At 44.4% G+C, this 25,632-nt stretch overlaps 1 protein-coding gene across 1 annotated transcript; it reads right to left on the reverse strand.

Annotated features, from left to right (window-relative positions):
* Positions 1-23,697: 23,697 nt before the first annotated feature.
* Positions 23,698-25,313, reverse strand: IER5 (immediate early response 5). Its single transcript, XM_032226743.1, has one exon. It carries the CDS (start codon positions 25,065-25,067, stop codon positions 24,261-24,263), a length of 807 nt encoding a protein of 268 aa, XP_032082634.1. The 5' UTR covers positions 25,068-25,313; the 3' UTR covers positions 23,698-24,260.
* Between the last annotated feature and the right edge of the window lie 319 nt (positions 25,314-25,632).

The following is a 25,632-nucleotide window of genomic DNA, read 5'->3' on the forward strand; positions in this document are numbered from 1 at the left end:
CAGCACTGAATGAGTGTTCAGATTCATATCAGTCACACTTATTTGCCCCATCAGTACTCCCATGTTATTACCTTTATATTTTTGGCCTGGGGTACCTGCTTTATTACCATACTAAATCACTGTGCTCTTACATTAGTTGCTTTATGAGAATAATATACATTATATCATCCTCATGGCAGTGGTGGGTTTCAAAAAAATTTCGAACCTACTCTGTGGGTGTGGCCTCCTTTGTGGGAGTGGCTTGTCAGCCATGTGACCTGGTGGGAGTGGCTTGCTGGCCATGTGTTTTCTTCCTTTCTTTCTTTCTCTCTCTCTCTCTCTCTCCTTCCTTTTGTCTCTCTGTCCCTTTTACCTTTTTTTCTTTCATCTCTCACTTTTTCTTTCTTTTCTTTCTTTCTTTCTTTCTTCCTTTCTTTCTCTTTCTCTTTCTCTCTCTGTGTGAGTCTGTGTGTGTGTGTGTGTGTGTGTGTGTGTGTGTGTGTGTGAGAGAGAGAGAGAGAGAGAGAGAGGTGGGTTTCAAAAATTTTGGAAACCTCTTCTGTAGGTGTGGCCTGCTTTCCGGGTCCACTGGTGGAACCTCTTCTAGAGAGCCGAGGTGGCGCAGTGGTTAGGGTGCAGTACTGCAGGCCACTTCAGCTGACTGTTATCTGCAGTTCAGCGGTTCTAATCTCTCCGGCTCAAGGTTGACTCAGCCTTCCATCTTTCCGAGGTGGGTAAAATGAGGACCCAGACTGTGGGGGCGATATGCTGACTTTGTAAACCGCTTAGAGAGGGCTGAAAGCCCTATGAAGCGGTATATAAGTCTAACTGCTATTGCTATTGCTATTCTAACCGGTTCGGTAGATTTGACGAACCGGTTCTACCGAACTGGTGCGAACTGGTAGGAACCCACCTCTACCTCATGGGTTCAGTTTGGATGTAACCACAAGATTTCTAAGCGCTAGTAATTCATTCTTTCTTTCTTTCTTTCTTTCTTTCTTTCTTTCATAAGTTAGAACAGTGGTAGTCAACCTGGTCCCTACCTCCCACTAGTGGGCGTTCCAGCTTTCATGGTGGGCAGTAGGGGTTTGCTGTAACTCTGCTTTATAAATTTTATAAAGTCAAGTTACTTCCCTACTTTATAAATCACCTTTACTGTGGAACCGGTGGGCGGTTAGAAAATTTTACTACTAACAGAGATACAAAAGTGGGCGGTAGGTATAAAAAGGTTGACTACCCCTGCGATAGATGGATGGATGGATGGATGGATGGATGGATGGATGGATGGATGGATGGACTGATACATGAATAGATGGATAGATGGATAGATAAGAGAGAAAGATGATAGAGAGAAAGTGAGAGAAAATTGATGATAGATAGATAGATAGATAGATAGATAGATAGATAGATAGATAGATACAGTAGATCAGTGGTAGTCAACCTGCTCTCTACCGCCCACTAGTGGGCATTCCAGCTTTCATGGTGGGCGGTAGGGGTTTGCTGTAACTCTGCTTTATAAATTTTATAAAGTAAAGTTACTTCCCTACTTTATAAATCACCATTACTGTGGAACCGGTGGGCGGTTAGAAAATTTTACTACTAACAGAGATACAAAAGTGGGCGGTAGGTATAAAAAGGTTGACTATCCCTGAGTTAGAGCATGCTGTGGCAAAACTACCATGTGCATTTTGGAAGTTGCTTAAATACACAGGTAGGAGGTCTATAATCAGTAGACTTCAGTGACTCCCTGGGCAAGTACCTTCAGTTTCTTGGCAAGATTTCAGAAGTGGTTTGTTATTGCTTGCTTCCCAGGTATGAAAAAGAGTGACTGGCCCAACTAGCTTTCTGCCTAAGGCAGAGCTAGAATTCACAGTCTCCCAGTTTCTAGCTTGTGGTTCTGCCTTAGCCACATCCTCAAAATTTAAGTCGGGTGAAATTAACATACAGCATTCAACCTTAATCTATAGCTACTCAGGCCCCTAAGCCAGTGGGAAAGGATTAAGCATTATGGAGTTGTCATATAATTTAAGAGCCGAGGTGGCGCAGTGGTTAGGGTGCAGTACTGCAGGCCACTTCAGCTGACTGTTATCTGCAGTTCAGCGGTTCTAATCTCACCGGTTCAAAGTTGACTCAGCCTTCCATCCTTCCGAGGTGGGTGAAATGAGGACCCAGACTGTGGGGGCGATACGCTGACTCTGTAAACTGCTTAGAGAGGGCTGAAAGCCCTATGAAGCAGTGTATAAGTCTAACTGCTATTGCTATTTAAATGAAGAATTCCCATCCATTGTGGACCCCAAAAGACTCAGGCAGAAAGAAACTCACCATCCAATTCTCTGCACATTTACTCAGAGTAAACCCCACTGAAGTCATTAGGGCTTACTCCTGGCTCAGCGTGAATAAAATTAGATGAGTCTGTCCCAGAGGCATGCGGCCTTGTGAGGCTTTTGGAAGAATGCCAGTCACACTACTGTGCTATCCAATATGTGGAAGATACACAATTGTATCTGTCCGCCCCGTGCCAACTCAGCGAAGCAGTGGAAGTGATGTGCCAGTGCCTGGAGGCTGTCAGGGTCTGGATGGGAGTAAACAAGCTGGCACTCAATCCAGACAAGCCCGAGTGGCTATTGATGTTCCCTCCCAAGGATAGTCCAGACTCTCCATCTATTAGCCTGGGGGGTGAAAGTCTACACTCCTCAGAGAGGGCCCGCAACTTGGGTGTCCTCCTGGATCCGCAGCTGACATTAGAACACCATTTGTCAGCTGTGACCAGGGGGGCTTTTGCCCAGGTTCGCCTGGTGCACCAGTTGCGGCCCTATCTGGACCGGGAGGCACTTCGAATGGTCAGCCATGCCCTCGTCACCTCAAGTCTCGATTACTACAATGCGCTCTACATGGGGCTGCCCTTGAAGAGTGTTCGGAGACTACAGTTGGTCCAGAATGCAGCCACGCAAGCAATATCGGGTGTACCTCGTTACACCCATGTCACACCTATCCTCCGCGAGCTGCACTGGCTCCCTATTGGTCTCCGGACGCGCTACAAGGTGCTGGTTATTACCTATAAAGCCCTACATGGCCTGGCCTGGGATCTGGATATCTGAGAGACCGCCTCCTGCTACATACCTCCCAACGGCCGATAAGAACTCACAGACTGGGCCTCCTCCGGGAGCCGTCGACCGGACAATGCCGGCTGGCAGCCCCTCGGGAGAGAGCCTTATCTGTAGCTGCTCCGGCCCTGTGGAACGATCTACCCGCAGAGATCCGGACCCTTCCCACTCTCGCAGCCTTCCAAAAAGCCACCAAAACCTGGCTGTTCCGGCAGGCCTGGGGCTGTTGACCCATGAATGAGGTCCAGCCCCCAGCCAAGTCGAGTGTATGGTGTGTTCTTTTTAAATTGTTCCTGTCTTTCCCCTATTTTTTATTTTGTTTTATCTTGTATTTGTAAGCCGCCCGGAGTCCTACGGGATTGGGCGGCATATAAAGCTTATTAAATTACGAATTATCTAACTATGAGAAACTGGAAAATTAATTTACCTGCTAGAAATTCAAATGGAATTTGAACTGCCCTCTTCAGGCAAAGGAGCTCCGCTTCATATTCCAGTGCAGAAGATACAGACTCTTCCAATCAGGTAGAAAACTAGGGAAAAAACAACTAGCAAGGCAAAGGAATATAGACAGAGGCATAAGGACTGAAAGCATTTCTTACTTTAAGTGGAATCATGGTCCACTTTTCCATTAGGGACGTATAGCAATTTCGTGTGTCATTTCTCTCTCTCCCTCTCCTCAGCGTGTACGACCACCCACTCACCAAGCAACTCTGGACCACTAACAAAAGCCTCCAGCACAAGGATAACAATAATAAAATCTAATGAAAAACATACCAAATGCACAACTTGGTATTCTACAGACAACTCATCCAATTTCCTGGCCCAGAGCCTAGGGGGAAGAATCAGATGTCGGGGAGCCTTGTAAACGGTAAACGGGGACAAGGCCAACTACATTACAAGGAAGATGTTCTTCATCTCTTCACTTGAGAGACCGCCTACTGCCAATTACCTCCACTAGACCGATAAGATCCCATAGATTAGGCCTCCTCCGAATTCCATCTGCCAGCCAGTGCCGACTGGCGACTACCCGGAGGAGAGCCTTCTCGGTGGCTGCTCCGACCCTCTGGAACGAACTCCCCGTGGAGATTCGTACCCTCACCACCCTCCAGGCCTTCCGCATAGCCCTTAAAACCTGGCTGTCCCGACAGGCCTGGGGCTAAAAGACTTGCAACCCCACTCGAATGGTATGACTGTTGTGCTTTTTAACGGTGTATGGTTTTCATGTTTGTGTCTGTTTCCCCCCCGCCCCCTTTGAACTGTGAGCCGCCCTGAGTCCCCTCAGGGAAAAGGGCGGCATACAAATAAAGTAAATTGAAATTGAAATTGAATTGAATAGGGGAGGTACTTTGACAGAGGAGGTATGCTCACTGTGTCTCATAAGGTAGTCGTGTTTAATTGATGGGAACCTGGGCATCCCAGTCCCTTCATATCACATGACCCGACAAATGCGCGCCGACAAAATCACCGCAACAAAATGGCTATGTTGAAAGCGCGCCCACTAAAGCGTGCCGACAAAACCACGCCCACAAAAGCGCGATTAGGGTTTTTAGGTTAGGATTAGAGTTAGGGTTAGGGTTAGGGTTAGGGTTAGGGTTAGGGTTAGGGTTAGGGTTAGGGTAAGGGTTAGGGTTAGGGTTAGGGTTAGGGTTAGGGTAAGGGTAAGGGTTAGGGTTAGGGTAAGGGTTAGGGTAAGGGTTAGGGTTAGGGTTAGGGTTAGGGTAAGGGTAAGGGTTAGGGTTGTTAACATTGTTACCGTTGTTTCCGCATTGTTTTCAATGGCGCGCTTTTGTCGGTGCGCATTTGTTGACGCGCTTTAGTGGGCGCGCTTTTAACGTCGCCATTTTGTCGTGGTGGTTTTGTCGGCACGCATTTGTCAGGCGTGCATTTGTCGGTGAACTGTCATATCATATTAGAAGAGTAGAGACTATTGAAATCTAATGGTCCCACAAATAACCAGGGTCACCGAAGGGCTTTAGAGATGATTACCAGCACCTTGAATGATACCAGAAGACCGTCAGTAACCAGTGCAGACCATTCAGAATTGGTATCACATGGACATCCTTCCTTCCCTCCCTCCTTCCCCTTCCCTCCTTCTCTCCTTCCCTCCTTTCTTTTCTTCTTCTCTCCTTCCTTTCCCCCTTCCTTTCCTCCTTCCTTCCCCCTTCCTTCTCTCCTATATTCCCTCCTTCCTTCCCTCCTTTCTTTTCTCCTTCTCTCCTTCCCTCCTTCCTTACCTCCTTTCTTCTCTCCTTCTCTCCTTCTCTCCTTCCTTCCCTCCTTCCTTCCCTCCCTCCTTCCCCTTCCCTCCTTCTCTCCTTCCCTCCTTTCTTTTCTCCTTCTCTCCTTCCTTTCCCCCTTCCTTTCCTCCTTCCTACCCCCTTCCTTCTCTCCTACATTCCCTCCTTCCTTCCCTCCTTTCTTCTCTCCTTCTCTCCTTCCTTCCCTCCTTCCTTCCCTCCTTTCTTCTCTCCTTCTCTCCTTCCTTCCCTCCTTGCTTCCCTCCCTCCTTCCCTCCCTCCTTCCTACCCCCCTTTCTTCTCTTTCTTCTCTCCTTCCTTCCTTCCTCCTCTCCTGCAATGAAAGCTCTATTGTTCTTCCAATCCTAGCAGTCTTTCCTCTGTGTTAGACATGTCCAAACCGATCCTTAGGCTCAAGATTAATCCCCTCCAGAAACAAAGATGACAGCTGAGGTCAGACAATGTTAGCAGAAAGCGCATGTGTGCGGTGTGGATGAAGAAGAAGAAAAAAATATCCCCAGGAAGCTTCGTGTGTTCCCCAAGCTAGAACGATTTGCTGCAAAGAGCAGATGGCTGGCTGGGTTTTTTTATTTTTTATTTTTATGGCTGCATTAATAACTGTTGGCAAGAGAGCCAAAACCTCACTCGGCCCCAGCACACATGTGAAGGCTGTGAATACACAGTGCTAGTGTGTGCCAAAACGCAGCATCTTAGCTTTTGAACAAAAAAGAATTGTGGGGGGAGAGTGGGGGGGGGACTACAGTGCTATTGTTTGCTTGGCATCTGATGTCACTTTGAAAGCTGGGAAGGAACCGGCCAGGAGTACCCCTGGGTGGCATTACTTGAGGGTTAAAATCCTCACTGTTGGCAATAACAAACAGGTCACTATTGTGGGAAGTTATCATCCAGCCCTCTCCCAGAAAAATGAAATATCCTAGGAAATATTGAAAAGGCAGAATATTTCTCTGGAGGTGAAAAGAAAGAAACATGTTTTAAAAGACAGAATAGCTGCCTGTAGCTTCCTGCCCATCCCCACTTTGTCAATGGGCCATTAAGAAGGCCAAGCTAGTCCCTTTACATAATAAAGACTTCTCCGCTTCAGCTCCAGGGGGGATGGGATTAAAGCATGATAATACTGGCCCCAACTCACCGCATGGCATCTGAGAACTCAACCAAACCTGGATTCAAAACGCAGCCCAGAGAGTTGCCCCTGCATGGCCCCATGGGAGTCTGACAACCAATCAGAATACATTTCTTACACAGGAACAGGAAACAGAGAGGTGGGACGGAACAGGTTATAAAAAGCCTAGCAAGCCCCTCCCTCGGCCCTTCTCTTCTTCTCCACCAACATTGAAGCATGTGATCCCCTTTTCTGTTCAGGGCTCAAGCCATGTGGTCCTGTCCACCAATAAACCATCTTTCCAAGCAGCCTCCATGTCTCCATTGTCTTTTTCCCCACTTGGAGCCGAACCCAGAAGGACATTTCTTTCATCACTATGTAGATGGATACTGCTGGGTCTTAGAACTGTTCGCTTGACAAAGATTAAAACTGGGGACAGGGACTAAAGTGTTTCTCTCCCAGAGATATAAGCAGTGTAACCTGGAATACACAATTTCTCACTATTTATTCTATTTGAAGAGCAACAGAAAACAAGGCAGGTCTCTAGAGTGTTGAGGTTAGCGTGTGTGTGTGTGTGTGTGTGTGTGTGTGTGTTTTCAACCAGAGGTGGGTTCCTACCAGTTCGCACCAGTTCGGTAGAAACCAGTTCATCAAATTTACCGAACCGGTTAGAAGAGGTTCCACCAGTGGACCCGGAAAGCAGGCCACACCTACAGAAGAGGCTCCAAAATTTTTTGAATTTTTTTTGAAACCCTCCACTGACACACACACCCAGACAGACTCACAGAGAGAGAGAAAGAGAAAGAAAGAAAGAAAGAAAGAAAGAAGGAAGGAAGGAAGGAAAGAAAGAAAGAAAGAAAGAGTGAGAGAGATGAAAGAAAAAAAGGAAAAAGGGACAGAGAGACAAAAGGAAGGAGAGAGAGAGAGAGAGAGAGAGAGAGAGAGAGAGAGAGAGAGAGAGAGAGAGAGAGAGAACACATGGCCGGCAAGCCACTCCCACTAGGTCACATGGCCGACAAGCCACTCCCACAAAGGAGGCCACACCCACAGAGTAGGTCCCAAAAAAATTTGAAACCCACCACTGGTTTCAACCATTTTGATACGAATTCAATAATGTTCAATTGGCTCTGCTCTGTGGCTGTTTCTACCTGTATTTTTGGAGCCGAGGTGGCGCAGTGGTTAAATGCAGCACTGCAGGCTACTTCAGCTGACTGCAGTTCTGCAGTTCGGCTGTTCAAATCTCACCGGCTCAAGGTTGACTCAGCCTTCCATCCTTCCGAGGTGGGTAAAATGAGGACCCGGATTGTTGTTGGGGGCAATATGCTGACTCTGTAAACCGCTTAGAGAGGGCTGAAAGCCCTATGAAGCGGTATATAAGTCTAACTGCTATTGCTATTGCTATTTGCTTGTACGCATTATTTGTTTCTAAAGTGGAACTACCAGTATGTATTGCAGGATTATGCTGCTGAAATGGGGAGGGGGGATGCCAATTTGGGTGGCACAATTTTTCTGCTCCAATTTAAGGCTTTCAATAAGTACATCACCTACTTTATCTGGAGAAAAAAGTCAGCTCCGATGATATCAGTCGTTAGCTGTCCATACCCCCTCTGCCAGCCAAGAAAATGTAATTCCCTGACCACAAATGTTTGCCCACCTCACAGCTTAGCATTTTCTGTGAGTCATCCGTGGCTAATTCAATAAACTGGTTTAAAAAGCCAAAGTTTAGTATAACTCCCTATCAAAATTCCCCCTCTGAACTAGTCTCTGCCATGCATTTTTCTTATGTGGAACAGGATTTCGATCATGGAAATAGTCTACTGCTATTTAGGTATTTCATGATCAGCTGCTTTGTTGGATGCAATACACTCCTGGATTAAATGACATTATACTTGGGGAAAATAAATCCAGATAATTCAGCTTTTGGGCTGAGCAAGTCACAACCATCTGCAAGGAGAGTCCCAGAGGTCCAGGGCCAATGGCTTTGTTAAAGCTGACAGATGCCTCCCATGAATTTTCATCTGATGAAAGAAATGTCCTTCTGGGTTCGGCTCCAAGTGGGGAAAAAGACACTGGAGACATGGAGGCTGCTTGGAAAGATGGTTTTAATGGTGGGCAGGACCATGTGGCTTGATCCCTGAACAGAAAAGGTGATCACATGCTTCAATGTTGGTGGAAAGGAAGAGAAGGGCTGAGGGAGGGGCTTGCTAGACTTTTTATAACCTGTTCAGTCCCACCTCTCTGTTTCCTGTTCCTGTGTAAGAAATGTATTCTGATTGGTTGTCAGACTCCCATGGGGCCATGCAGGGGCAACTCTCTGGGCTGTGTTTTGAATCCAGGTTTGGTTGAGTTCTCAGATGCCATGTGGTCAGTTGAGTAAAGGGCCAATATTATCATCCCCTTGGAGTTGAAGGGAAGAAGTCTTTATTATGTAAAGTGGACTAGCTTGGCCTTCTCCATGGCCCATTGACAATGTAAGGATGGGCAGGAAGCTACAGGCAGCTATTCTGTCTCTTAAAACATGTTTCTTTCTTTTCACATCCAGAGAAATATTCTGCCTTTTCAATATTTCCTCGGATATTTCATTTTTTTCTGGGAGGGGGCTGGGTGATAACTTCCTACAATGTAGCAAAACATTATATAATGATTTGGAAGAAGAAGGAGAGAAGGAAAACAAGGAGAAGAGGAGGAGGAGGAGGAATGTTCTCAAGTTATTTTACAATCATTCTTGAAGGTAGAATATTTTAATTATCTTGATGAAAGAAAATTAAAGATTGCTTACTATAGTTATCTCTCTAGGCTGTGTTTTGAATCCAGGTTTGGTTGAGTTCTCAGATGCCATGTGGTCAGTTGGGGCCAATATTATCATGCTTTCCTCTAGCTGAAGTGGAGAAGTCTTTATTATGTAAAGTAGACTAGCTTGGCCTTCTTAATGGCCCATTGACAAAGTGGGGATGGGCAGGAAGCTGCAGGCAGCTATTTTGTCTTTTAAAGCATGTTTCTTTCTTTTCACCTCCAGAGAAATATTCTGCCTTTTCAATATTTCTTAGGATATTTCATTTTTCTGGGAGAGGGCTGGGTGATAACTTCCTACACATCAAAGGGAAACCTGGCTCCCATTTAGAGCTCCTCCCTTTTCCATTTCTGATTCCAGCTGTTTCTAGGCTAAAATCTGGCACACGGTCTCCAAAGAAAGGAGGGCTTTGGGATTCCAAATGTGCAATGCTCCATGTACTTAAACAGCAACAACCCAACAACACCCCCACCCCAACATTGTTGAGCAATTTTTGAGACTTTTACTCCACCTGGTTCGTATAGAATTGGAACTGACATAGGAACGATGGCAAAATCCAGATTGCATGTTTAGCAAAATCACAGTCAATCTCATTCTGTTATCCAGCAACATCCTGGAAAAATAAGCACTTTCTTCCATTCTCTCCACTCTACTCCATTCTACCCAGTGGTGGGTTTCAAAAAATTTTTAGAACCTCTTCTGTAGGTGTGGCATGCTTTGTGGGAGTGGCTTGCCAGCCATGTGACCAGGTGGGAGTGGCTTGCCGGCCATGTGACTGGGTGGGCATGGCCAACTTGTAAAATGTGGTGAAACTCACTTAACAACGCTCTTGCTTAGCAACCAAAATGTTGGCTCAGAAACTCTGGCATTTGAAGCACGCAAGTCTTAAAGCTGTCAAGTTACAAGACCCTTGCACCCCTAACCCTTTAGAAAGAAAAACCCCAAGGGGTGTTCAAACTTGACAGCTTTAAGACTTGTGGACTTCAACTCCCAGAATTCCTCCTCCAGTCATGTTGGCTCAGGAACTCTGGCATTGAAGTGTGCAAGTCTTAAGGCTGTCAAGTTACAAGACCCTTGCACCCCTAGCCCTTTAGAAAAAGAAATCCCCAGGAGTGTTCAAACTTGACAGCTTTAAGACTTGTGGACTTCAACTCCCAGAATTCCTCCTCTCGCTCTTCATCTTGATGATGTGCGGACGGGCAGGGGGAGGGAGGGAGCTGGAACCGGTTCTAAACGGCACTGTAGATTTGTGGAACCTCTTCTATAGAAGAGGTTAGAACTGGCAGGAACCCATCCCTGATTCTACCTGACTGACTGCCTCAGTTTCATGGTTCTTAAGCATGTGGTCTCATTCTGCTTCCATCTGAGCCTCTTTACAGTTCAATCCGAGATTTCAATTCAGAGTAAGTCCTGCTGAGTTTAACAAGTATCGCTCCCTCCCGGAGAATTCCGTGGAGGATTTCATCCTTACTTGCCATATTTAGTCAATTTGCCTTTTTTGCAAATGAACAGCAGCTGGTTAGACAGAGGGGGACGAATGGAAACATTTTGACCTGCTCAAGATTTCTGTTTCTCATTACGTTGCTTTGCAGCTGCGGATGAGTTCTAAACTATGAGAATAGGCCTGAGATGGATTATCAATCAGAAGCAAGGCACCATTTCCTTTACTATGCTCAATCAGGGACCGCATTACTCCTTCCTGGATTGTTCCACAGATTTGGCCATGTTCGTCTGACAGGAGCTTAATCCAGCATCCAAGTTCAAAAGGAGAAAGGGCTCTCACACCCTGAAATGTTGTAGAAAAGGGGAGGCATTCAGTTAACAGAACTTGGAAGCCTCTCCCTAATATGACCTGAACCGGGAGGCACTCGCAACAGTCACTCACGCCCTCGTGACCTCAAGACTGGACCACTGCAATGCGCTCTACATGGGGCAGCCTTTGAAGAGTATTCGGAGACTTCAACTCGTCCAGAATGCAGCCGCGCGAGCGATTGTGGGTGCACCTCGGTACACCCACGTTACACCTATCCTCCGCGAGCTGCATTGGCTACCGATTGGTCTCCGGATACGCTTCAAGGTGCTAGTCGTCACTTATAAAGCCCTTCATGGTATTGGACCAGGGTACTTGAGAGACCGCCTGCTGCCAATTACCTCCCAAAGACCCGTCAGATCTCACAGGGTCGGCCTCCTCCGGGTTCCGTCCACCAGCCAATGCCATCTGGCTACCACCCGGGGGAGGGCCTTCTCTGTAGCAGCTCCGGCCCTTTGGAATGAACTCCCCACGGAGATCCGGACCCTCACCTCTCTCCAGGCCTTCCGGAAAGCCGTCAAAACCTGGCTGTGCCGGCAGGCTGGGGGTTGATGAGTTCCCCTCCCCTCTCGACTGGTATGGCTGTGTGATTTTCGTGTATTTTAATTATGTGTACTATTGTTTATGTTCCCTTTCCCCTTTGAGTTGTTCGCCGCCCTGAGTCCCTCCTGGAGAAGGGCGGCATACAAATAAACCAAAACTAAATTAAACTAAACTAATTCTGAAAGCAGAAGGGTCAGGATAAATCTTCCATTATACTTTCAGTCAACCACGTTCCTTAAAAATGGCAGATTCGTTCTATCATAAATACCACCTCCTCTTCAGTAGTGAAGATGAGTCAGGGATGGTGTTAAATCCTAAAGTGCTCTGAGTTTATCTGATCTCTCAGGAAACTCAGTGTGTGTCCCATTGATAAGAATGCAAAATAATTGCCACAAATTAGCATTCCTCAGGCAGGGAAGCAAACAGTATTAAGTTGATGAATCAACACAGTGATGGGTATCTCTCTATGGATGTAGTACGTAGACCTCTAGTACATCTGGAAATCCCAGTGTGCCTTTAGCTAAAATTCCCTCGCCCTAATTTTTCTTGTATAAAACTGCCCTCAAGGTGATTAATAGGTTCCATACAAAATAAAACAAAAAATTAAGAAGACAATATTAAAACAACAGAATGAATACATTAGGAGCACATTTACTACAGCTAACATAAATTACTTAATGAGAACAAGGATTCTTAACTGCTAATAGAATTCCTTAGTTACAGACTTCCCTTGGTAAGGAGTTCCAGGTCCTAGGAAGTTCCTTGAACTTTGCTTAATAATTACATAGAAGTGAAATGTCCTTCTGGGTTCGGCTCCAAGTGGGGAAAAAGACACTGGAGACATGGAGGCTGCTTGGAAAGATGGTTTTAATGGTGGACAGGGCCACGTGGCTTGAGCCCTGAACAGAAAAGGTGATCACAGGCTTCGATGTTGGTGGAGAAGAAGAGAAGGGCCGAGGGAGGGGCTTGCTAGGCTTTTTATAACCTGTTCAGTTCCCACCTCTCTGTTTCCTGTTCCTGTGTAAGACATGTATTCTGATTGGTTGTCAGACTCCCATGGGGCCATGCAGGGGCAACTCTCTAGGCTGTGTTTTGAATCCAGGTTTGGTTGAGGTCTCAGATGCCATGTGGTCAGTTGGGGCCAATATTATCATGCTTTAATCCCATCCCCCCTGCACCTGAAGTGGAGAAGTCTTTATTATGTAAAGTGGACTAGCTTGGCTTTTTTAATGGCCCATTGACAAAATGGGGATGGGCAGGAAGCTACAGGCAGCTATTCTGTCTTTTAAAGCATGTTTCTTTCTTTTCACATCCAGAGAAATATTCTGCCTTTTCAATATTTCCTAGGATGTTTCATTTTTCTGGGAGAGGGCTGGGTGATAACTTCCTACAGAAGTAAGAGTCTTTTCTAAAAGTCTTAAAATCTGGCTTGTATAGGGGAATATAGTATGATCTCAGGTTGAATAAAGCATTCAGGTCAAGGCTAATCAATGGGGCTGAAACCAAATCCAGACAGAACTATGTTGATCAGAGACATTTCTATTTTATGTGAATTAAGTTTCAGTTTGCTGTTATTCTACCAAAGGCACACATTTATTTAAAACATATATTCTTTGCATTTGCCTGGAAAGAAGAAACAGCTTGTGTCCTGACATTTTGGGAATACTGCAAACGCAGGGATTCACTGAACAATTTCAGAAGATGGAATGGATTTGATGACACCTTTATATCTATATTAGTGTGATGGATATGGAAAATAATACTAATGGATTTTACATTGTGGGATTAAAAACTACCTTCCCTTTTTCTCTGCCCAGAAAATGTTTTGCTTTGGGGGACAAAAGGCATGCGAAAGAGCAGTGACAATATGCTAGCATTCCAACTTGATGTCCTTCAAATGTATTAGCCCACAAAACAGACTGAGTTGGATTTTCATTCTTTGGAAGGGTTTAGACAAAGGCAGGATGGCAGTCTGTTGGGGTTTTACATTCCTCCAAGGTCCCCTTCCCTGATTCTAGGAACATCTGTTATCCTTAACCAGCACTGTGCTTGGATGATATCAGGCTGGGAAACTCCCATTTATAACATGTCAAGTGCAGCATACATTAACTATAATGCAGGCACATGTAGCACATTGTATATTTCCAGAGAAGGGTATTTCTTTCCCTCTCATTGCTGCATACCACTACTAAACTCTTCTGCCAAGCTAATTGAAACGTTGTATGTTGTTGTATGTTGATTTTATTTATATGCCGCCCTTTTCCCCCGAAGGGGACTCAGGGCGGTTCACAACTCAAACCAGGGAAGGGGGGGATACAGACAAAATTAAAAACGACACAAAACAATACATGGTTTAAAACACACAGCAGTCATACCATTCGAGACGGGGGCAACGGTTCTTTAGCCCCAGGCCTGTCGGAACAGCCAGGTTTTAAGGGCTTTGCGGAAGGCCTGGAGGGTGGTGAGGGTTCGAATCTCCACGGGGAGTTCGTTCCAGAGGGTCGGAGCAGCCACAGAGAAGGCTCTCCTCCGGGTAGTCGCCAGTCGACACTGGCCGGCGGATGGAATTCGGAGGAGGCCTAGTCTGTGGGATCTAATTGGTTGAGTGGAGGTAATTGGCAGCAGGTGGTCTCTCTCAAACCCCAGAGAAGCAACTGGACTGCAAAACAGAGCTACACCCCAAAATTGTATTGTCAGGTCAGATTTTAATCTCTTCATTTAGAATGACCAGACTGAATCCTGTCCAGACAACCAACGACTCTCCATCGCACCAGTCCAGAGGTGGGTTCCTACCAGTTCGCACCAGTTCGTCAAATCTACCAAACCGGTTAGAAGAGGCCACACCTACAGAAGAGGTTCCAAAAATTTTTGAAACCCACCACTGACACACACACACACACACACAGACAGACTCACACAGAGAAAGAGAAAGAAAAAGGAAGAAAGAAAAAAAGAAAGAAAAAGTGAGAGATGAAAGAAAAAAAGGAAAAAGGGACAGAGAGGCAAAAGGAAGGGGGGGGGAGAGACAGAGAGGGAGACAGAGAGGGAGACAGAGAGAGAACACATGGCCGGCAAGCCACTCCCACAAAGGAGGCCACACCCACAGAGTAGGTTCGAAAAAAATTTGAAACCCATCACTGACACACACAGACAGACTCATACAGAGAAAGAGAAAGAAAAAGGAAGAAAGAAAGAAAGAAAAAAAGAAAGAAAAAGTGAGAGATGAAAGAAAAAAAGGAAAAAGGGACAGAGAGGCAAAAGGAAGGAGAGAGAGAGAGAGAGAGAGAGAGAGAGAGAGAGAGAGAGAGAGAGAGAGAGAGAGAGAGAACACATGGCCGGCAAGCCACTCCCACCAGGTCACATGGCCGGCAAGCCACTCCCATAAAGGAGGCCACACCCACAGAGTAGGTTCGAAAATTTTTTGAAACCCATCACTGCACCAGTCATTCTGAAAGTGGCAACTTAACATTTACCCATTACCATAGATATTGCCACCTTAACCCATCCACAGCTTTACTGTCGTTCTGATACCTTTAAAGTGGACAGTCTGCTGTTTTTCAGTCAACTGTAGAAAGATTGCATAAGGAATGCAGGCCCCTTAAGGTTTGTTTTCCCCCCCCCTCTTCAAGAGACTTCCAAAATTCCAGGCTGCTGAGATAAATCGGAGATTTATATAGATGTTTGTATTTTCCCAAGCTGGTCATCCAAGGTCATGTCTTTCCCAATTATTGTCCCTAACATAGCTTAGCTACATCTTGCATAATTCCTTGCTAATTTTCTAGCTTTGAGCTCTGTGGAAATTTGTGGGAGGCGAGGGGAATGTGTATTCATAACAGCTATCTAGAGATACACTGCTTCTGAACATGGAAGTTCTGTCTGTGTAAATTTGATATGAGGGAACATTTTTTTAAAGATTTTTATTAACAAACATGTAAAATACACACACACGCAAAATTTAGACCTACATATTTACACAATACAATACGAACAGGAGCTTCCTGTTCTTTCGAATAGCAATTATCAATCGATACCGCTCACCTTATATTATTTCCCCTTCTATTGTATTTCATTTGGATTTCACCATTCTTAACCCTCTTATTTTACTCATAACTATTATTATTTTTTAGTTTTGTTATATACCTTCATTGATTCTTGTTTCTTTCCTCCATCCACCTATACCATTTATCCCATATCTGGTAGAATTCTGATTCTTCTTTTCCCTGGATTTCTTTAGTTAGTTTGTCCATTTCAGCACAATCCATAACTTTTCTTGTTATTTCATCTTCGCTTGGAATTAATTTGTTTTTCCATTTCTGAGCAAAGGCAATCCTTGCCACCGTAATTATATGTAGTATTAAATACTGGATTTCTTTTGTATTTCGCAGACATTATTCCTAATTAAAAAAAACTTCAGGTTTCCATTCTATTTTAACCCGTTATTGCTTCCAGCCAATTTTTGATCCTTTTCCAAAAAAATTTTAGCCTCCTCACAGGTCCACCATAAATGGTAATATGTTCCGTGTATTAATTTGCATTTCCAACATTTTGGGGAGGTATTTGTTAAGATTTTGGCTAACCTTGTTGGTGCCAGGTGCCATCTGTAAAACATTTTTTTACAGGGAACATTTTTCTTAAGGTAGGGTGTTGATTCATGAGGGAGGGAGGGAGATTGAAGGCCACAGCAAAACAAACCAAGAATCATTGGACCACTTGTGAAAAATTTATGGTTCCCCTCCATGCCAGTTTCTCCACTTGAAAAATCAGAAAAGCATTGAAGTGTCTCCCACAATAACAATATAAAATGGGGAGACTTCCCTTACTTCACATATAAAGTTACCAACTTCAAAGTTACCAGGGCCCTTGATAACTATATGGACACGTCCATGGATTTTTCTTGCTAAGAGAGCCAGTTTGGTCTAGTTGTTAAGGGCATCAGGCTAGAAAGCCGGAAATCATGAGTTCACGCATCGCCTTAGCCAGCTGGGTGATTTTGGGCCAGTCACTCATTCTCAGCCCAACCCACTTCACAAAGTTGTTGTCGTGGTCAAAATAGGAGAAAGGTATGTTGGATGTTTGCTACCTAGGGGCTGATTTTAAAAATAAAGATGGGATATAAGCAGTGGTGGGATTCAAATAATTTGAACTCTTGGAAAAATGAGCCCTACATGGCCTAGGGCCCGGATATCTGCGAGACCGTCTTCTGCCGCACACCTCCCAATGGCAGATAAGATCGCACAGGGTGGGCCTTCTCCAGGTGCCGTTAGCCATACAATGTCTGCTGGCGGCTCCCCGGGGGAGGGCCTTCTCTGTAGCCGCTCCGACTCTATGGAATGAACTACCCCCAGAGATCCGGACCCTACCCACTCTCATGGCCTTCTGAAAGGCTATCAAAACCTGGCTATTCCGGCAGGCCTGGGGCTGTTGACCTCATGACCGAGGCCCAGCCACGATTAGACTGGGTGCATGATGTGGTTTTTCTTTTAATCTCTTTCCTCCGGTTTTTTTAACTCTTCACTTTTTTAAAATTTATTTTCTGTAAGCCGCCCGGAGTCCTTCGGGATTGGGCGGCCTATAAATTTATTAAATCAAATCAAATCAAATCATTGCCTGATTTATTTATTTACCTTCCTCGCTTCCATAATGTCCTGGTTAAGAGATTCTTCACCTTGCAGGAGATATATACCCAACGGCAGTGGTGGGATTCAAATAATTTAACAACCGGTTCTCTGCCCTAATGACCATCTGGGTAGGTGGGACTCAGTGGTCATGTGACTGGGTGGGCATGGCCAACTCAACGTCACTCACGTTGATGGACGCTTCGCCTTAGCTGTTACAATGTAATAAGGGTTAACCGGAGAGGCAGTTTCTGTAAGGAGGGCAATAAAGATTAAGCTAGAAACAACACCAGAATGTTTCCTTCCTGCCTTCCTTACAGGATTAGCCCTGTAAAGTGGAAAAAAACAAAAGGAGATTTCTTCCAACAACCGGTTCTCCAAACTGCTTAGAAAGTTGACAACCGGTTCTCCCGAATAGGTGCGAACTGGCTGAATCCCACCACTGGATATAAGTAAACAAACAGCATGGAAACAAGTTGCTTCTGTCATCTTTAGGGATATTCGCAGCTACTCATTTGAGTTTATAAACAGGTATGTCTTACTTTGATTCCCAAGCACTAACCAGGATCTGCCCATTTAGCAGTCACCTGATCATAGGTCTGTGTATAGCCTGTGTATAGTATAGACTCAACTTTGTTCATCAAAACTATTTTTAATCAGAAGCGGAAATACACCAATGAGAGGAAGAGTGGGAAACAGAGGAGAGAAGATGGGAAGAGAGGGATAGGAGAGAGGGTAAGGGGGGAAGATGAGGAGGATAAGGAGGAGTGGAATGTAGAGAGAGAAGAATGAGAAAGGAAGGGGAAGTAGAGTAGGAAAGGATGATGGAGGGAAGAAAGGAGGTAGGAGAGAGGTAGAAGAAAGAGGTGTATGGAGAGCAGAAGAGCTAATAATGGGTTTTTATCTTTCTGGGCGTTGATGACAAGAGGAACTGATGTAATTGCCACTTAATACAATAGGATACTGGCTATGTAATAGTATACATGTGATTGTATGTTATGAAAATGGAAAATAAAAAAGTATATTTGAAAAGAAAACTATTTTTAATCTATCTCTACATTAGGCATTCCGGTCATTTTGTAGTGGGTAAGTAAGGTCTAATTCAAAGATTTGAAACTCTTCAAGTAGAAACAGATGTCAATTTTCTTGACGTCAAAGATGTTTAGGGTACTCCCGGACACAAAATCACCACAGTAGAAAAGCTGAAATGGAAGAAATCATTCAGTCGAAGCTATTTTAGCCTTCAGTCACAAACTTTCTTAAAGAAATGTAGGCAGAGAACTAACATCACTCTTATTTCTCAAAAAAGTAGGCTTGCTGTAATTAACCTGGAAGACAAGTCATAATTTATTATTGTGGTTTTAATTTTACTCACTCCAAGAGACTCTCTTTGTTCAGTTGCAACTCTGTTCATTTTGTTTACCTCTATGTGGAAGTAGTTTCTAGGTCATATTGTAATTAAAGATTCCTTTGCTGCTCCCCTTATACTGTATTCATAACAACCCAACTTTGATCTTAATCCAAATCGGTAACCTTTAAATCAGGGGTCTCCGACCTTGGGAACTTAAAAACCTGTGGACTTCAACTCCCAGAATTCCCCAGCCAGCCATACTGACTGAAGAATTCTGGAAATAGATGTTTACAAGTCTTAAAAGTTGCCAAGATTAGATACCCCTGGTTTAGATGAAAACTATGGGTCACAGCATTCCCACCCATAATAACCAGGGATATTTTGGTGGTGGTGTCCAACTTAACTGGGAGATAGCAGGTTAGGAAATCCTTCTCTGCCTTACAAAAAGAAATGTTTTATTCCACAGCTGGAGGGAAATGTTCAAATCAAAGATAATCTTCATCCTGGTGTTTTCCAAGCATAGTGTATTATAGATCATCCATAACCAGCAGAATCATGAACCTGGGAGTGACAGATAAGGTAACTATTTGTCATAGGTTTAGGGTTAGGCAGATGAAAGAAAAAAACTAAAAGCAGTTTGGGGAAAAACTAATATTAGCATTATTAGTGCTGTTTAGTGCTTTAACAATTAACACCCCCAGATTACAGCACACACACATTCAAATCAGAAAGCCAATTATAGCAAGAGCAGCTAAACCTATTTTTGTTGAATGACATTTACTCTTAGTAATTGGGTGGACCCTTTTACTTCCTCAGTATCCTTGGTCATTTCCACAGAAGAGACTCCACCTTTCCCATAATTATTGTTAGCTTCTTTTTTTCCATATTCACAGTTGAGTAAGAAACCTGGCTGAGAATTCTTAATATAGCAGCTTAGCCCACTTCTCATTGAGGTGATTAACTAATATTCTACTGCAGATGGGACCCTTCATGAAGTTCCAGATCTCAACATTTTTAACTAGTCAATAAGACTATTCCTAAGAAATCCAGCTAACCTAAAGAGACTATATAATGCATTAATAGAAATGGATTCGGAAACAGAATTAGTTAAAGACTGCATGATGAAGTGGGCACAAAATTTTGAAGAACCAATAATGTTGGATACATGGGAAAAGATATGGGTAAGAAATGTAAAATTTACACAAGCCCAGAATTTGAGAGAAAACTTTTATAAGATGTTTTATAGATGGCATTTAGATCCTAAAAAGAAAAACTGGCCTGTATGTATCCGAATTTACAACCTAAATGCTGGAGATGTGATTGTCTCGATGCTACATACTATCATATATGGTGGACTTGTAAAAAGGTAAAAGCATTTTGGATAAAAATATGGTGGATTATGCAAAATGTTCTTTAAAAAAGGATAAAGTTTACCCCTCAGTTATTCTTGTTAGGTATAATTACTGATTGTACAGTTATAGAGACTAACCTGATTTTGCATTTAACAACCGCAGCGAGACTGTTGGTGGCGCAATACTGGAAGAAGGAAGATTTGCCTACTATTCAAGAATGGACATTAAAAGTAACCAACCCAGCAGAGATGGCTAAAATATCAGCATATCTCAAGGACCACTCAAACGAGAGATATAAACTGGAGTGGAGAAGATGGATTGACTATATTCAAAATAAATATGGGACTAAGAAATTCCAGATAGTTTATGACTGAAGAAACAAGGAATGATATAATCTGTTTAGAGTTAGCCTAGCAAAGAGGAGTTAAAGCTCAAATGAAAGATATTAACTTTTTTTTAAAGTTTATTTTAGAACATCTTTGTTAAAGATTTATACCCTGTATTGGTTCTGGGAAGTGGGGGGGTTGGGTAGGGAGGGTACGGGGGAGATAAACATTTGTAAAAGTTTTTTTTTCAAAAATGTTCAATTAAAGAAAAAAAGAAATCCAGCTAACCTCTCCTGCACCACTCTTAAACAAGACAATAACACAAAAGCACATTAGAAGCAAACCATTGTGTTGCAAACTATTTTCTTTTCTCCTCCAAAAACAAGCATAGGACTAAAGATGTCCCTTATCTTCGTGTCCTTTCATTCAACCCTGTTTCAAAGCTAGTAAAATGGCAAATGGACACATTAAAACATCTCACATTTACCTAATTAGGTTTTTTTTTTAAAGTAACCTCCCACAATATCAAACTTAGTACAGCTTTCCCCATACAGGTGCTGCCCAGATGTTTTGGATTACAAACTCAATTCCCAGCCAATATATCCATTAGCATGGTGGAATAAGAACATTTCTGGACATGATGTGGGATCCCATGTGGTTTCCATGACATTCGTGATTTAACCAAAGCAATAACTATCCAACTTTTATTTCTTTCCTGCGGTTTGGGAAGAGTGTAAGCAAATCACTAGCTCAATTTGTAATAGAAAACATTTTGCTTCCATTCAATTACTCCTCCTTTCCATTAAGATATTCCATCAATAGATTGCTAGAATGAAAAATATGCAATACCACTTTCTTTTCCTACCTAAACCAAAGGCACCAATTAAAGATACTTAGCAGTTTACATATAACGTTTTGTTCTATACAGATAAAAAATATTTTACAAACAAAAACAGCCAGCTACACATACTCAATATTCAAAGGCTTGAAATGTCTTGTTCTAATGGTTGCCACTCATTTTTTTTTCCCAATCTAATTGCACCTTTAATGGTGGTTTGGCATATCAAGATGCAGAAAGGGGAAGGAAGTTTGGGAAGGAAAATAGTCAAGCTAAAATGTTAGTTTGTAATTAATGTGTCTAGCTTCAGATTAGGAGCTACGAAGAGGGAAAAGCAAAATTATACAGGGTTAACCTACTTTGACTGTCAGTCAAAATTCTTACTCTCCCAAATCTGAGTTAGTTTCAATGGCAGATTATATTGAAATCAATGGGTCTTGGGCCATGGCTAATTTAAAACCCTATTAGTCTCTTCTGTCTGCATTTTTTCCTCATAATTTTTACTGAAAGTTTTTACAATACAAAAAAATAAACAAATACAAACTACGTTCAGACAAATAGAGAACAAGCAAAGAAAAAGTATATAAAGAAGTGGCTTCCGATCTTCATCAAAAGTATAAATGAATTTGAAAACTTTTTACTACACCCATAAAGGAAATAATTCTTCTTGCCTTAATCCATCCCTTGTTTCTATACAGATCCATAAATCACCAACTTTTCAGTCTCAGCAAAAAGTCAATAATGTTCACACTTGGACTCATCCCTCTAGTCCCTGTGCCCAACTATTGTGAAATGTAAGTGCATTTGCAGACTATTTAGGCAGTTATTGAATTGTCTTTTTTTTTGTGATCTTAGATCTGAAGGGGTCAAGGAAAAACAGCCAAGAATAACCTATATCTGACATAACTTCAACGTTGCTATGGCAATGAGACACTGTTATTAGTCTAGGCCACCAGGTTCACATGAAAGAATATTTCCCTCATATTTCTGCTCAAAAGAAAAAAATGCTAGAAAGCATTCTTAATTTTCTAAGAGTTCTTTGTAATACATATTAAATAAATAGCAATAGCAGTTAGACTTATATACCGCTTCATAGGGCTTTCAGCCCTCTCTAAGCTGTTTACAGAGTCAGCATATTGCCCCAAACAACAATCCGGGTCCTCATTTTACCCACCTGGGAAGGATGGAAGGCTGTCAACCTTGAGCCGGTGAGATTAGAACCGCTGAACTACAGATAGCAGTCGGCTGAAGTGGCCTGCAGTACTGCACCCTAACCACTGCGCCACCTCGGTTTTCATAAAAATGAAACGTTCCTTAGTTCCAAACTAGTCAGTTTTTCCCTTTTTTTCTGTAAAGCAAACCTACTCAAAACAAGCACTCATTTCAGGAGTAAATTTTTTTCTAATGGTGAGAATAGATTTTCTTTGGAATTTATGTTACTGGGGAAGCTCAGGAGGTAGTTTTACAAGCTTCAAATCCATCAAGCAGAGAGGAAGATTGGCATGAACAGTATTCAACCCTTTCAACTTACAAACAAGACAACAGCTTCTTCATTAGCCACGTTTAGGATGCTGCTGAAGCCTGCCCTGTGCCTAGTCAAAAAAGCTGTTCTAAGTTTGCAATTCTCAGACAGGTTTCCTCGGGTATCCTAAGTGGGAGAATACTTATGCTTTCCTTTGAGTAAAGCTGTCCATGGTACCGACCTGACCTTCATCCATATGTTATGCCACAGACCAAGAAAGGGTAGCCATTCTCTTGATATAAGTGAGAAACTGGCAGGGATTAAAAACAGCAATCCCATAAGGGACTTTTGAGCAGTGGATGGGGAATTCTGGGAGTCCACATATTTTCAGGCTGCAGGACTGCAAAACGTTGCTTCGTGGGCAGAGGTATCCAAAACAGCTTCCATTCAAATCCCATCACACGAGCCGATTACTTGCATGTAACGAAGTCCCTAGTGAGTGGGCGGCATACAAATTTTTATTAAAGTTGCAAAGTTGCTTATCGGCAATTATATTTATCACATTACACTTTGGTATAGGCGAATGAGCCGAGGTGGCGCAGTGGTTAAATGCAGCACTGCAGGCTATTTCAGCTGACTGCAGTTCTGCAGTTCGGCTGTTCAAATCTCACCGGCTCAAGGTTGACTCAGCCTTCCATCCTTCCGAGGTGGGTAAAATGAGGACCCGGATTGTTGTTGGGGGCAAGATGCTGACTCTGTAAACCGCTTAGAGAGGGCTGAAAGCCCTATGAAGCGGTATATAAGTCTAACTGCTATTGCTACTGCTAATTCAGTCAGTTTCGGTTATGGCTCCTGAAACATAATTCGCATGCTAAGTTTTCCCTTTGTCGGATTTGCAGGAATGGGTGAGTCAAGGAGTATCATTTTCCAACTGCCATCCTAATGGATAATGATCCACTAGAAGAGCGTTTCATCCTAAATTGCCTTTTTCTAGCTTGATGCTCTCTCCTGATAAGTGGGTGTCATCAATCCAATCAGCATGGAGATGTCTGTTCTATGTGTCTGCTCCCAGTCCTTACCCAACTCCCCATCCCAGAAATTACAGAAACATGTGTGTCATGTTAACAATGTCAAAATATTTTAATACGTGTCACACACGCAGTTACATTTCCATACAAAACACAACCAGGGGAACAAACATCCATCAAGACCCACTTTTCCTTCAAGGGCCTTTATATAACAAAGACCAGAAGAAAGTCCCAGAGAACTGCAAAACCATAGATTTGTTAACCCACCTCAGCAGCACCCCTCATCCACACAGCCTTATAGCAGGGTGAGAACCCTCTCTCTCTCCCCTCTTGGATCCCAAATGAAGACTTTTGCAACTCACAGAACATGCCCGGCATGGTAGGATAACAAGAGGTCTACTCTAACCTTCCCAAAAGTTTGGAGGTGGAGAGAAAGGGGTTTGGAAAAGGGGATTTCTGAACAGGTGGAAACAAGCTGAAATACTTTCATGCAGAATGAGACACGAGCCACCAAGGGCATCCAGAAAAGAAGTGCTAAGGGCAGCTGGGGATTCCTCTGACCGAGTCCCATCACCACAAACAGGTTGACCTGTCCCCGTTCCTATCGGACAGAGCTCCAGACGCCTACTCCCTTCCAGCGTCTGAATCAAAGCTGTCCCGTTATTGCGACCCCCGGGATCAGTTTGGGGAAGGAAGGAAGAAGTTCAGAAAGCCACAATCGCCGTGCTCCAAGGGTTGAGGTTTCGCAGCACCGATTCGTCGCAACAGATTTGCCCGGGCTCTGCCTCAGCCCCTCCTGCCTCCTCCTCCTCCTTCTCTTGCCGCCTTCTCCGCGGATTGTTGCCCCCGAAGGACTTTTTGCTGAGGAGTCCCGAGAAACTGGAGCCAAAGATGCTGATGAGGTTGGCCACGTTGCCAGTCTCCATGTCGTCCTCCTCCTCCTCTTTCTCCCTGCGGCTCTTTTTCAGCGGAGAGGAGGTCCCGGGAGACGTTTCCTCGGGATGCAGAGCAGCGTTCCGCTTTCTGGAGCAGTCGAGAGCAGGAGCCGCCTCGGCCGGCCGTTTGCCAGCTTCGCTCGCGAAAGAGGAGCCGCAGCAGGAGCCGCAGCAGCGCGGCAACCGCTGAACTTCCCAGCCGGACGACGGAAGCTTCCGGCACCAAGGAGAAGTCCGGGGATCACAGGGCAACATCGCTGGTGGCAGAAAGGCGCGAGGAGGAGGAGGAGGAGGAGGAGGAGAGAAGAAGGGCAGCGGCGGGCGCCCTCCTTCCTCCCCGCCTTCTCGGAGAGGATTCGGCGCAGCGGCTGCCGACGGGGGAGCAGCAGCAGCCGCAGCCAGAGGAGGCGAAGGGGAGCAACCGAGTTCGCTCAAGTAGACTTGCCGGGCGCTGCGCAGGACAAGCGACACGAGGAGGTTTTTGTGCAGTTTCACGCCGCCGCGTTGGCCCCGCGCGCTGTACATCTTGCCCAGCGAGATGCTGACGATCCGGTGAGCTTCCAGCTTGCACTCCATGCCGCCCCTCCTGCAGGCAACTTCGCCGCTGGCGGCCACCCAACGGAGAGAGAGACACAAAGGAAGCCTTTCCCTTAAAAATAAAGAGGTTGCGCTCGTGCACACGCGCGAAACCCGGAGCTCTTCCTTGCTTTGAAACGAGCTGGAGCGAACCGCGGCGCGGAATCCAGCCGCCTTGCATTCATTCCACCGCCGAATGCAAAAGCCTGTTCGGGACGCGCGCTTTTTATATCGCCCCCCTTTGCGTTCCGACCAATCCGAACCCCTCCCCCGGCCCTCCCCAGCCGCGCTTGAACCGTCTTTCCGCCAACCCCAGGCCAGCCTCCGGCGCGCGCCTCCTCTTTTTTTTTTTTTTTTTTTTTGCGCGCGCGCCCGCGCCCGTTCCCCGACCTTCGGCCAATGAGGGAAGGTTGCAAGAATGAAGGTTGCAGCGCTGAGTCTGCCTGCTTTTAAAAGAGCAACGCTAAAAAAAAAAAAACCCTCGTGGGTTCCGGAGAAGACGTCGCGGTTCGCTTCCGTGGGGGATTGTGGCGAAAGGGGAGGTTGCAAGAATGAAGGTTGCAGC

This window comes from Thamnophis elegans, chromosome 11 (genome assembly GCF_009769535.1).
Source record: "Thamnophis elegans isolate rThaEle1 chromosome 11, rThaEle1.pri, whole genome shotgun sequence".
Taxonomy (NCBI): domain Eukaryota; kingdom Metazoa; phylum Chordata; class Lepidosauria; order Squamata; family Colubridae; genus Thamnophis; species Thamnophis elegans.

Excerpts from the sequence above, each read along its gene's own strand:
- IER5 (XM_032226743.1), bottom strand. The coding sequence starts at position 25,067 with ATGGAGTGCAAGCTGGAAGCTCACCGGATCGTCAGCATCTCGCTGGGC.